The 14,441-nt window shown below is 44.0% G+C and overlaps 1 protein-coding gene across 2 annotated transcripts in view; it reads right to left on the reverse strand.

Moving 5' to 3' along the window:
• grin2ba (glutamate receptor, ionotropic, N-methyl D-aspartate 2B, genome duplicate a) overlaps nt 1-14,441 on the reverse strand; it is a 145,527-nt gene that overhangs the window by 48,407 nt on the left and 82,679 nt on the right. For both annotated transcript variants that reach the window (XM_004563025.4, XM_014409421.3), the window contains exon 7: nt 7,543-7,735. In XM_004563025.4, the coding sequence (XP_004563082.3) occupies nt 7,543-7,735 (193 nt within the window). The remainder of the gene's footprint in view (nt 1-7,542; nt 7,736-14,441) is intronic.

The following is a 14,441-nucleotide window of genomic DNA, read 5'->3' on the forward strand; positions in this document are numbered from 1 at the left end:
GGGGCGTGGCTGCTTTGACTGTATACCTACAAAGGTGACTAGCCACAAGTGGTGTAGTAGACGTCACCTCAGCACATTCTGGTCACTGAACTGAGCTTTAGGTCATGTTTTTGGTGCCCTCTGGAGCCTTTTAATGCAACTATGACATTTAAAATGGCTTTCTTTTCAGGTGTTTGTATGGTGTAGCTTTGCCAAATAAATGTGTAGTATTTTAATTGTATGTAACTTAGCACTAAATTAACAGTTGTCTGCGTCTGTGTGTTGTACCTATATATTAATCAGGTATAACATTATGAACACCTTGCTAATGTTGTGTTGGAATTGGAATGAAATCTGGAGAATTTGGGGGTCAACTCAACATCTCAAACTCATTGTTGTGCTGCCAAACCATTCCTGAACTATTTTTGTTTCGTGGCAGGGTTCATTATCCTGCTGACAGAGGTTACAGCCATCAGGGAATACAATTTCCATGAAAGAGCGTACGTGGTCTGCAACAATGTTTAGGTAGTTGTTACTTGTCAAAGTAACATCCACATGGATGGTAGGACCCAAGGTTTCCCAGCAGAACATTGTCCAAAGCAACAGACTGCCTCTGTCAGTTGTATTTCTTCCCTTAGTGCATCCTGGTGCCAGGTGTTCTCCAGGTAAGCAACGCACACACGCATCTACATGATGGGAAAAAAGGCCCAATTTTCCTGCGCCTAACACATCAACTTTGAGGACAAAATGCTCACATGCTCCCTAATATATCCCATCCAATGGTGAAGAGATAATCAGTGTTATTCGCTTCACCTGTCAGAGGCCTGATTGGTGTAAAGTCCACAGATGCAGCTTGTTAGCATTAGCTAACTACCAACACATTCTCACTCCCAAACCGTAATATTTTATGCTAGGTGACAAATCGTCAACATATTACGCTTCCGGGCACCAAACACGTCCCTAAATGAGGAGATTGGAAACATGAGAACCGTTTGGACTCAATCTACACATGTTCGTCATTTTACTTAAATTGCTTTGGAAAACACTATTTGATGTCATTAAAGTGCTGTTAAGGTTTGGGATAAGGTTATGGTTAGGGTTAGGGCTGGAATACATGGCTGGAACGTGTATTACCGCGGGACCGTCATTCTACTGGATTTCACCCATAACCCGGCGCTTAGCATAAGATTGTGGAAGGTCACCTTTCGCGTTCCTCAGGAACGCTGCGGGACGTGACAAATCGTCAGGATGTTAGGCCTCGGGAGTGAGAACCGGCTGTGACTACTAAGGTATTTGCCCTCTCCTCCAAAAATGGTCACTTCTGTCTCTAAAGAACCAAGATGAAAAAGCCCAAAATGGCTCAAATGTAGGCTTGAAAAACAGATCTCTAAAAGACAGTGAATAACTCACGGTGGCTATCTCCATCTTTTATTTACAGTCCATGCAGTTTACCATGTAGCAAACCTCACAGAGGCATATAAAGACTAGAGCTGCAAGAATGCGGTGACTGTTATTCCAAAGCTGAGTGACAGGATGATTGCATGTCACCATCGCTGCCTTCCTGTAATGTGAACACAAACCGATCCCTGCTTTTCCATAAGTTACTGTAGGTGTCATGAGATGGTATAAAGTTATGTGGATGGTAGGAATCTGAATACGCAGGTGTGACTAGCATAATAAGACAGAATCGCATCCACCTTCCCCGCTAAATTGCATGTTTTGATATCCTGTTGAACCTGTCAGTTTCCTGCATGAGCTGGAGGAGAGTATCTCAGCTGTGCTGTACACGAGGTGAATTAAAATTCAAACAGCAGCAGCTGTCGTCACCTGGCGAACAAAAGCTAGTAACACTGACCGGAGTCCGACATGTACTACTCCAATCAAATCTACAGAAAACGATTTCTACATTCAGGAAACGCCTCATATTTTTTGCAGCATGAACCACAATGCAGCGAATCCATTTGCATGCATAGGTTTATCTAAAGACAAACCAGAACAACGCTGTGCCACAACAACACGGCACGCAGCAGCACACTTCCCATGCTAACTCCATGGCCTGACAAAGATAGGTTTGAGCGCATGTTCTGGTGTGAATAATGGAGGAGTTGTGTAAAATATTGATAAGTCAGTTTTAATAAATTAACCCTGACATGAATTAATTATGAATTACACTCCTTAGCAATTACTGTGGTACAGTGTAATCACTGGATCTGAAGAGGAGGGATCTATACTGAGAGTGATAACAAGCCATGTAGGGCTCCGTGCGGCTGAGGTAGAAAAACATACTGAGGCTTTGCTGCACACTTGGGGTATAATGTGTGAATGCGAGGGGAGGTGTGACTATATACATTCAGCGGCATCCATATACAACGAGTGAATGTGTAAACAAAGCTGCGCTAATAGGAGGGAAGAAGCGTGGACATCAATATGTGGCTTTGACACATGATCGACAGCACTTAATTAAAACTAATTACAGTGACATTTCTTTAAAGCACTAGCCCTCGAACAGACTGCATTGTCTACATTGCAGATATAATGGATACCTGAGGCAATATTCTCCTCTTGATTTTCTAATTTCAGAGCATTTTGGAATAAAACTTCAAAAACCTTAAAAGACAAACCTATGTACTGTACTGCTATACAAATTGAAAATTATAATAGCCTGCAGCAAAAAGGAGGTAGGTGAAGATGGGATGCAGCAGAGGGGAGGGGAAAAGAGCGAGAAGGATGTAATAAAAAATACTGGGGAAAGGAAAAGATTATGTGAGATAAAATAAGAAACACAGAAAAGCAGAGGACTGGATAAACCTGGCAGACAAAAAGAGATTTAGTGACAGGACAGATGAAAAGATTTAGGAGGAGCAAGGCAATAAAGATGGAGAGACGGGAGATGGAAGAAAGAGGAGAGAGGATTCCTGACCTACTTCCAATCAAGCCCCATCAAAAACAGGTACCTATCTGCCACCTCCCACTGCCTGCCCCATAAACACACACATCCAGCTGGGCTCCACAGACTCACACGCACATGCACACAAAGACACGCGCAAACACCGAGTCAGACACGGTCCCATTGAGTTGGCATTTCTCAGCGCAACAGGGTCAAAATGCAACTGCAGATTGTTCTGTATCCAGAGCATGCGTGCAAGCACACACCAACACACTGACGCACACACGTGTATGTGCTTAAATATATATAGATATATACCCCATATTGAAAGCCTTACTGAGGCCACAGAAGTTCAAAAATGCCCACGGAGCTTAAAAGCACTTGACACCTTTCCAAGACCAACCTCATCTGGAACCTGTCCACGCCTGGCAAGGTCAGGGCCAGTGTTGTCAAACTCATGATTCTCACACTGTTGTGTATTGCTCGCTGCTGGCCTCTACTGCCACCTCTCCCTCGCTCTGTCCCTCCCTCTCCTCTGTGCTTTGCACTCTTCTTCTTCCCCTTCCTGCTATCTTCATTTGTCAGGCTCATGCTGTAGAATTAGCTGGAATGTCACAGCGCTGGCTACAATGGACTTAATTTACTTAGTGGAGTGACGCGTCCTTCTCTTGTGGTATTCTATGAGGCACTGAGGGCCGAACAAGAAAATGCTAATGTATGGCTTATAAATTCGAGTAGATGACCGTGACCTTAGAGCCAGTCTTCCTCGTTCACCAGCAGATTGAAATGTAAACTAGATTCAATTTACATATTCCCATGCATCTCTTACTGACCTAGCTCGTGTATAATCCACAAGCTGGACCAACTTGTGTTGGAGCTACAATACAAATTTTTCACTCGTACTTTGGGACATATGTATTTCCATATAATCATCGGCTTTTAAGAAGGTTTAAAAATGGATAACTGCCACCGTCCTTCCTTGATTTCTTCACCATCTGCTTCAGATTCTTAATCACGCACTTCAAAGACATCCTAAAAAAATGTTGTGGAATATATCTAAAGCAAGAACAAGGTACAGGTACTTCTCGCTACTTGCTACCACTCTTTAAACCTGAGATCCCCAACTGGAGAACTTCTACCCTGTAGGCTATCTGCAGCGGCCGTGGTTTATAATGTACCAGAAACTAAGAAATGCAAAGGATCACATGGAGAAAAGAAGCTGAGGATTCATCTATGTTGTCATATAATACTGTAGATCAGGGGTGAGCAATCTCAGTCCACGAGGGCTGGTGTCCCTGCAGGTCTTAGATGTGTCCTCGAACCAACACAGCTGATTTAAATGGCTAAATTAGCTCTTCAACATGTCCTGAAGTTCTCCAGAGGCCTGGTAACGAACTAATCATGTGATTCAGATGTGTTGACCCAAGGTGAGATCCTGCAGGGACACCGGCCCTCATGGACTGAGATTGCCCACCCCTGCTGTAGATACATGTTTGCTGTTAGCATGTTTGCTTACTGTTAGCTTCACTTCTGCAGCTGGTCCGACACATTCTTGTGTCCCTAAAAACACTTCTGTTGTGTTTTGTTTTTGTCAGCGTTTGCTGTGTATTTTTCTATTTCCGTTGTGGTTCGTGTGTTTTGCTGCACTTTTCTATTTGCTGCTGTTTTCTTAAGTATGTTTGACCTCTCAGGGCCACCATAGATCACAGTAAAAATATGGGTTTACAAGTAAAATATGTAGCGTGTGTGTGTAAACATTAAAGCACCCAATTTTATAGCACTAATAGTTAGTTTATTTACCTAAATGTTTCAGATTGGCACATGTGGATTGTGACTTAGCAGTGGGGCAAGCTCGGGACCTATATTGATCAGTGAATCAGTTTCTGATTGGTCCATTTTCCATGGATGTTTTTCCAGCTTAATATGTTGAGATGAAAGCTTCATTTTCAGGTTTAGCTGCTAAATGCCATTTTCGACAGCTTAGAATTAATTGTGCCCCTGCTTGGTTTATTAATGATTTACTTTAAAGGTCTGCTTGAAATTTTTACAAATGGAGTTTGTATTCACTGGAGAGAACACAGAATGTAAGGCTTCCCAGGCGCAGGAAAGAGCTTTTTGATTGAGCTGCCGTCCATCCATCTTTCATTCGTTGACTCACTTAGTAGTGAACGAATCGAGCGGGTGGGCATCGGTCCATGCAGCCAAGCAGCCACGCAAGCCGGGCAACTAGGCGTTCGTTCACTTTCTAATATATAGACTCTAGGCCAAATGCTAATCTCTTGATTGAACACTTGAAGACAAAGGTTATCACCAAACAAATTTAGTTAAAGCAGAAAAGGGGCAAAGGATCTTAGCAGTGTTTGCAACTGATCTAATCAACAACACAGCTAAGTTGATTATAAAACTGCAGGTCTGCAGCGCAGGCACCAACTAGGGAGGAGCAGAACGGTAGAGATGAGAGGAAAAATCACTAGAGAAGAGAGGAGAGGAGACAAGAGGAGAGGCGAGGAGGTGTGAGAAGATAAAACGGTAGAGCAGCCCTCCACAGAACAGAATAAAAGTAGAACAAAGCAGAGCAGATGTAGGGGGAAAAAAGCAGAGCAGGGCAGAACAAAAACAGAAGACTACGGGGCGCGAGAGGACAGCCGAGCAGAGCAGAGAGAACGCGGCAGAGAAACCACAGCAGAGTTGAGAAGAACAAAGCAGTGCGCAGCAGACCACAGCGAGGCAAACACATGAACAGAAGAGAGAGGAGGGGGTTGTATTCTGGGGCAAGAGCAGCTGCCATAAACACCACTGTTATCTCAAAGCAGTAAGCAGTGGTGAAACAAATGCAAAAGGTTCAGAAAGGAGAGAACAACAGGCAGGGGCTGAAATGACATCCAAAGAGTTGACTGGACAACAAAAGTTTTGTTGCCTTTGAGCAGGATGCAGTTAAGCTTGACCATGAGCAAAAAAATTACACACATCCCAAAAGAAGAGCCCGAGTTTCCACAGTAGGCTCCACGTTTCTCTGGCGTCTTATGAGCGTGAGAAGAGTATTTCGGGATGTATGCGTGCTTGCATTCAGCAGAAAAATTGCAGGAGAAGGCAGAAAAAGACTATTTGTGCATCTATACATCTGTCTGAATCAGCCAAAAGGGGTCAGTGCATTTCGTTTTCTGTGCAAGTGTCTGTGATCTGCCACCGGTGTCCTGAAGCGATACTGACAGTCTCTTTAGCAAGCATACACACATATGCTGCCCTGTACGACACCTGTGCACACATGCACACGTGGCTTTCCTTGACAGTTGGTCTCTCTTTAGGGCAATAAAAACACACATACCCACGCACATCTATCTCCAGCAGACGCGCAGAGTCGCGGAGGGGTGAAACCGCCACTGAATATAATGCTGCGCTGAGCTCTGGAGCGCAGCACGACAGGGGATAGTGTTCGCCGACTGAAACGCCATTGGGACCAATTAGGCGGCGCGCAGAGCAAAGCGCAGCCCAACGCTAGGCTTCACATCCAGTTCAAAAGGCCTGCTGCTGGGACGGACAGCTGAAGGGGTGGGGTCGGTTTTCCTGAAGATGGCAGCATGTGAAGGGGTGTTTGTGCATAGGGTATTATTACGTGGGGGGAGGATGATCACAGCGTGCAGGGGATGGAGATGCTAACACGCACGTGCTGCAACATCTGCTGCACCAATGATGACGGTGCCATGGTGATCGTGGGGATGTTAGACCACCAGAACGTTGCAATTTTAAAGCAACATCCACAAATGACTCGCACATCAACTCAGACACATTAGCGTGAATAAACAGCTTTAGACAAACACGACCAGTGCTTTGTGGCATTTCTTCTATATTGTACAGAAGTGTAGAGCTGGTTTTCGTGAGATATGTGCCGGCTTGCTGCAGGGCAGAAAGCAAAGGAAAAGGATCGTGGTTCCTAGAGAACACCGAGACTACTGCAGAATGACATATTCAAGCAGCGCGCAAGTGGCAACATCCAGCAGAGAGCTGAACGTTTTATGGGAAAGCAGGCTTACTGATAAAGAACGCAAACCACACCACCAGAAGCTCTGTGATTAATAAAAGTAAGATCCAAGATGTCACTTAATGCTACTTAATCTTTTTGTTTTCCCTGCTTAAAAGTTTTTTTGCGGTTTCAGAACTGGATGAAGATGTGCCAGATCATAGTTCAATCTCAGACTTCTGTTAACTAACAGGTATTTGTCCAGGTAACAGTAAAGGGGCATGAAATTCTGTTTCTGGCTGGACTCTGAGTATAAGTGGCTAATGTGAATTTGTGATTAATGCAAATTTCTGTATATGCAGACAGCAACAGACTTGTGATTTTCACTGATTTAATTCACTGTGTTAATCACCGCAACAGACTGCATGCCATTGCCAACTCGACTCATTCATTGTAAACTGATAGCAGACGGACTCTAATTATTTCCAGCGTCACTGGAAGTTGTGTCACAAATGTAGAAAAATGAAAATAAAACTATAATTTCGTTATCCTTGCATAATGACAACAAAGACCCTCGAATCGTACATCTAAATGTCACAGTGTTGCTTTGCGTGCAATACTATAAGTGCCGACGAAACCAGATAAACTAACTGAGACTGGGTCCATTAAGTGTGATCATGCTGCTCTGACATGCTACGCCCTCTCCACCTTCACTCACCTGAGCACTTCGTTGGGGTTGCCTGAGATGGGGGTCTTTCTGTCAGGAGCTCCGTGGCACTGAGACTTCAAGAGGGTGTGAGGCCCGCGGTCCATCATCATGGTAGAAGTCGCCATAGTGATGATCGCCACACCATCGCGAACCCGCGCCTCTAAGCCGTAGTCCCATTCATCATAGGAGACAGAGAGCAGGCCTGGAAGCAAGAAGAGGAGAGAGATCGTTTAGAGGAAATGGAGAAAGAAGGTAGATGAGGGGTTTTTTGTTTTAAAGGGAGGTGAGAAGGGAAGGAGTGATTCTACGGAGGAAAGTGAAGACACAGCGAGACGGACAGATGGAGGAAACTAAACCGGGGAGACAGGGGGATCAGTGTGCTAGGATATATAGAGTGTACATGCTTTGAACACACTCCAAGAGACAGAGCATACACTACGTAGTGACTCAGGGAGCAGATGAATAGCACTCCCATTCTGACTGACTAAGAGTCTATCATCTTGCTGTGTTTGTCCATCTGTCTGTCTAAAGTACGTTCTGTACGGTCTGTTTGTCGGCCTTTGCACTCTCCGCACGCCTGCTTATCTGTCCTTCTGTCTGCCCGACTCCTGTTCGCATTTGACAATCTGTCAAATGTTTAGGAATATTTATTTGCAGGTCTCTCTCTGTCTGTGTGCCTCCATGCCCATCTCTCCCGATGCCCTTCCAAGTGCCCATCAGCCCATTCAGCTGTTTGCCAGGATACCTGTCGTTCCTCCACCACGTCCTTCTCTGTAGGTATTCGAAGCATTCTCGAGGCTGAGGACAGCCTGGTGGCAGGCAGCGAATCGCAAACACAAAATTTCCTGTAGGTATCCTAAAAACCCGACAATAACTTGCATGAATGTGAAAATATTTTCTTAATGTTACATTTTTTGTTTAAAAAAAGGCATTAACTTACTGTTAGGCTCTTTGGGATGTATTAAACACAGATGCTATGAAAATGAGTTTCACTGATATTAAACAGCTGTTATTGGCAATAAAATCCATTACAATATTCAATTTTAATTACAATAAACCCATGACTAATAGTCATCATTAATTGATTACTCATGGTGCATGTTTCCCAGCAATAAATCTTTATCTCTTTTTAATGACCAGTCATTAAGTTCCCGTGTTCAGCGGTTCAGGACTTCATCATGCTGGATTTAACAATAATAATAATAATGGATTGGATTTATATAGCGCTTTTCAAGGCACCCAAAGCGCTTTACAATGCCACTATTCATTCACTCTCGCATTCATACACTGGTGGAGGCAAGCTACAGTTGTAGCCACAGCTGCCCTGGGGCAGACTGACAGAAGCAAGGCTGCCATATCGCGCCATCGGCCCCTCTGGCCAACACCAGTAGGCAAATAGGGTAAAGTGTCTTGCCCAAGGACACAACGACCAGGACAGAGAGCCCAGGGATCGAACCGGCGACCTTTCGGTTACAGATACGATTCCCAACCCCTGAGCCACGGTCGCCCCAACAAGGGGATTGTCCTTAAGCACGGTACACAAGGATTCATTTTGGAGCATCATTTGGTAACAATTTCATGCCTTCTTGGCTTAGGTTACAGTTCAAAGTTGGAGCAGGTGTAAGTTTAATATTAATTGGGTGGTGTAAAGTTAAAATGTTCACCACCCAATTATTACTAAAAGGATCCAATCAGCAAACATGGAAATCTTTTTTTTTTTTCTTTTAAGAAAAAAGCAAGCGTTTCTGTGTTCGGTGGTCATGTTAGAGAAGGTGTGACAGCAGTGGCTGAAGCAGTGGTAGGCATTGCCGAACAAACAATTTAACGCTCAAACCTTTCAAGTCAAAAGTCTTAACTACCTCCGCGTTTAAAATTGGCTACAAAAATGCCTTTATGACTTCTGAAAACAGCCAACAGCTGATTGTTTAGGAGCCATTAGAGGCCCCCTGGGTTCAAGCTCTCAGGGTTTGTAAGCTTGTAATTTATCTGACTCTCTTCTATTTAATCTGTCCATCTTTCTGTCCATCAGCAGGTCTGCATCTATCTGACAATGTATGACCACATGTCAGCCAGCCCGCTACCATGTCAGCGTGCAGAAATAGACAGGCAGCCTGGCAACCTGCCTTCCTCACGGGGCCTCTGCACTGACAGCTCGGGCCCTTCAGGACCACATCTCATGTCACACATTGTCGACACTTTCTCACCACTCGCTCCGTTCCCCGTTCCTTTTTACATGCTTGACTTTTTATTGCTTTAAGGGCGCGACTTTCTTCCCAGGAAGACATAGGCGAGACGTGTGTGTCGGGAGCACGCGGGCGGACGGTTTGATGTCTTATTGTCGCAGCTCTCTTTTGGGCGTGTAACAAGGTATTACAATGTGGCAGGACATCTCCCTCTCACACATACAACCTAAATCACACTGCAGACATAACGCATCCACAATAAGCAAACTGATCGGAAAGCATAACAGCAGATATTTCTGGAAACAGTTTATTAATGCCAGTGATGTCAGACTGGGTGGTTACATTAACACAGTGTGTGTGGCAGTAGTGTGCAACTTTGATCAAGGGAAAAAAGAGACAGAAAGGCTGTTAGTAGGAGAGAAAGAGCTGAGAGGGAAGAGGAGGGGAAAGAGTGACAGAATGAGCAGAAGAGAGAGAAAGTCAGGCAGCAGCAGAGACACAAAGATACAGACTCAAGAAACACAGGAAGATGAAGGGAGCTGAGACTTGGGAGCAAGTCAGAGGAGGCTGAAATAGTAACACAGAAGAAAAAAACAGAAAAGTGAGGGAACAGCAGCAAAATATAGAGAAGCAAGAAGGAAGAAGGAGTGGGTGAAGAGATGGTTTCCCAAAGCGCTACTTAAGGAAGGGATCAGCGGAATTACCCGTGAGATTTGGAGGCGCTTCATCACACACGGTGCAAATTATTAAGTGTGCCTTGTAAGTAAATTAGGCCCACAGCTAGCATGCACCTCCTGGTGAACCCTGAACCGCCAGAGTCCACAGAGGACACAACCAGCGAAACCAACAGTCACATGCGGTGTCGCGGTGTCATTTCACTCTGTGCTGATTCAGAAGTTGGTGCGCTTGACTGCCACTTGCTGCAGGCTTAATTTGGCTTTTCTGATCTCGATGCTTACACAAGGCATGTTGGTTTTTCCAGAACTATCCCAACTGATGCCACAAACAAACATGCAAGCATGTCCTACATACACACACTAGCTGCATTATTAGGTACACCTTGCTAGTCCCACGTTGGATCATCTTTTGTGTTCAGAGCTGCTTAATTCCTCATAGATTCAAGGCACTGAGTAAACTCAGAAACCAGACTGATATGGTTTCAGCTTTGTCACATGGTGTATTATCCTGCTGAAAGCATCCATGGACATGGTCAGCAACAATAATTAGGCAGGCTGTGACATTGAAGTAATGCTTAATTGGAACTAAGACGTCCCCAACACCATTTCCACCAACACCACGAGCCTGAACCACTGATACAACGTGGGTGGATCCATGTTTTCATACCTAAACGGTATGAAAGCTGACTCTCACATGGAATACCTTAAGAAAGATCAAGACTCATCAGACCAGACGGTGTTTTTCCAAACTCCTATTGTGCAATTTTGGTGAGTCTGTGAAAACAATAACCTCAGTTTCCTGCTCTTAGCTGCTGTTGAAGTCCATCTGCTTCAAGATTTAATGTGTTTTGTGTTTATATGAATACCTCGGCTGTAATGAGGGGTTATTTTCATTTTCACCTTCAGAAAACCTGTTTACTCGATCACTTTTTAGGCCATTCTCTGTAAACCCTAGAGATGGTTGTGTGGGAAAATCCCAGTGGATCAGCAATTTCTGACAACAACAACTACGCCACGTTCGGTCACTGAAATGACCTTTTTAATCCCCATTCAGATATTCAGAACTTCAGCGGGTCTTCTTACTCGTGTCTACATGCCTGGAAGTATTGACCAGAGAGCAGTAGGCCCGGGTTCGAGTCTGACCTGCAGTCCTCTGCTGCATGTCTTCCCTTCTCTCCCCTCTTCCCTGACTAGCTCCACTGTTTCTACCCAATAAAGGCTGAAAGGCAAAAAAAGAAATAAGAATAATCTTTTTTTTTAAAAAGGAACCAGCAACAAAGACGCTGCTTCACTCCAGAAAAAAATAACGTTTTTAAATTGGCGTCTTTCTGGACAACTCATATGTTGTCATATGTAGACTCGTGTTTGTTATAGGCCAATATGTCATCAAGCTGATAAATATCTGTCAGGGCAATATAGAGTTAACAGTTGCTAACTTTCTTAGGCTGCTAGGATTTTGATGCTATTCTTCTACGTTTTTGCACTTCAAGACAAAACCACAAAGCAGAGGCATTTGGAAAGCTTTAGCATTTTAGTGATTAGAAAGGTGAGGCTGTTCTCAGTACAGGTTTTACAGACTGTCACTGCTGAAGCTGTTTAAAGGAAACTCGTCAGCCAACCATCACTTTCATATTTCTGGCAGGAGCAGCACGAACAAGCACAGATCCTACAGGAGAAGAGCTGTGAATCAAAGCTTGGCCATCTGGATACTCATGGTTTCTTTGCACGCTGTCTTAAAACACTGTATTAATGACATTTTAAGTAAAGGTATGATCTAAATAATCATGTTTTTGACACAAGCGACATCATAAAAAGTCGTCTTACTTTGAGAATTCTGTGCGGTTATTTTGGCACATTCTGTATCCTGTTCATCACGCACGAAACAGGAGGACGACATTTAGCCTGAAATGTGTCATTTTGTCCCATGTGAGTCATGTCATGATAATTGAGTGTTAACTGAAAGAGTTTTGTGTGTGTCCATCGACGCAGCTCTACTTTGCAATCATCCAGGCGGTACATGAGCGAGACGCGATTATCTCAGCGGCAACATAAATCAAGAGGGACGTTGTTGTGTGATTTACATAACTGATACGGTGATATATCAAACTTTATAGAGTGGAACCCTAATTTGTAACAGACAGAGTGACACAAACGCGCACAGAATTCGGTTCACCCTGTCCAACGAGTAAACACCGGTCGTCCTTCACCATATGAAGTACACGGCAGTGCGCAAACACACAACCCATTTGATTACATTCGCTCATTATTTTCTCATGCAAATTAAACCCTGAACCAATCGTAACTTTCACAGACAAATGCACATAGACATCACACACTGAAACAAAAACAAAAGCACACACACACACACACACACATACAGACCGGCCTGCAAACACACTCCTAGCTCCCACTCAAGAGTAAATCATCTGTGGGTGCCAATAGGGGAACAGAGGTAAAAGGTTTGAGTTACGGTGCCTGAACGGGACAACGGTCTCAGGTTCCGCCTGGAAAACCATTTCCCAGAAACTGCTGAGAACAGGCGGCAGTGTAATTTCGCCCCTCCGTTGTAAATCAACCAGCCAAACACCAACAAATTACAGCGCTCATACGTCTAGCTTAGATATACTACCTCCTCTACAGTTTTCTCTCCCACAGAGAGCCAAAAGTTGAGGAAAGTTCCATTAGTTAGCACGGTGGGGACATCACTAACAGTTAAAGGTTTGATTCCCACTGAGAGATGGCCTTTCTAAAAAGTGTCTGTCCACCCCCAAGCGCTGAGTGTCGTTTTCGATGAGTCAGCCTGACAGGTTTGCCTGACAAATTGCGTGAGCAGGTTGAGTGTTTTAATGTGCCCCAACTTAGACATCACTTTGGTTTCACATTTGACCTGAAAAGGTTACCTCCGGTGGTGCTGTGGAGAAAAGAGGCTTCCTCATTTCTTGTTAGAAAAGGTCAGTTTGTCTTACAAAACAATCCAACAGTGAACTGGAAAGAAAATTTAAGGAATAGCTTTTCAGTGGTTCTGCCGTCCGTCTTTGTCCGTCTTTGGTTTTGTTTCTACTCGGATCATTATGATTTTCAAATACAGAGAGTCGCTTTTAGGACCGATCTAAAAGAAGTTTACTATATCATTATCACTGTTTTGGAAATGAAACAAAACGCTTTTCTGTAATGTGGTGCAGTATATACTGTCATGGTCCTGGGTCGGTGACCCAGCGCTTTTAGTTTGTTATCATTTTCTAGATGATGATTGTTTAAGTTCTGTGTAACTCCGTGTCAGTCTGTTACCCTGTCTTCCACGGTGTCCTGTTCCCTGTCTGCGTCTCTCTGCTTCTCATCCCGTTGTCGTATGCTCCCAGGTCTGTTATTTTTAGTCCTCCCAGTTTAGGTGTCTTTAGTTATTTGTTATGCCCCACTGTTTGTTTGCCACTACACCTCTGTAAATAAAACCACCGGTATCTCATCCACTGCCTGCATCTTGGGTCCTTCTTCCAACTCCACACGGCTCGCCTCGGCAGCCGTGACATATACCACAGCTCGGCTGCAGCTTCTTCTTCTTATGAAAAATGAAGCAAATGAAGAAATTAAAACTTGTGTTCTTTCTAAGTGCCAGCAGGGGGCGAGTCCTCAGGCTGTCAACTTGTAAGGACGTCAATGGGCGGGGAAACTCTTTGCCTCATTTGAGTGGCCATCTTTAACTTTCATATATAGTCTGCACAATATACATTGCCAGTCCCGATTCAAGTCTCAACATTAGCACAGTGTGCCAAAAGACATGAGACAAGGAAAAAAATGTGATTGAAGTATCTTTCTGGAAAGGTTTATGAGACTATTTCTAAGGCACGTCCACAAAGGATTTATCTATAAAAGAAGATTTTGAAACAAGATTGAACTTTCAAAGAGGTGCTTGACCTTCCAGAATTCCTCTAATACAGTGACAACTTCTGGAAAGTCTCAAACAACCCAACAAAAACATCCAAAGAAAGTCACGTCTAAACTCAACAAAGGTCAGTTTATTACTCTGCTAACCTGAAGGCTCTGGGCTAAA

The sequence above is a fragment of the Maylandia zebra genome, linkage group LG4 (genome assembly GCF_041146795.1).
Source record: "Maylandia zebra isolate NMK-2024a linkage group LG4, Mzebra_GT3a, whole genome shotgun sequence".
Taxonomy (NCBI): domain Eukaryota; kingdom Metazoa; phylum Chordata; class Actinopteri; order Cichliformes; family Cichlidae; genus Maylandia; species Maylandia zebra.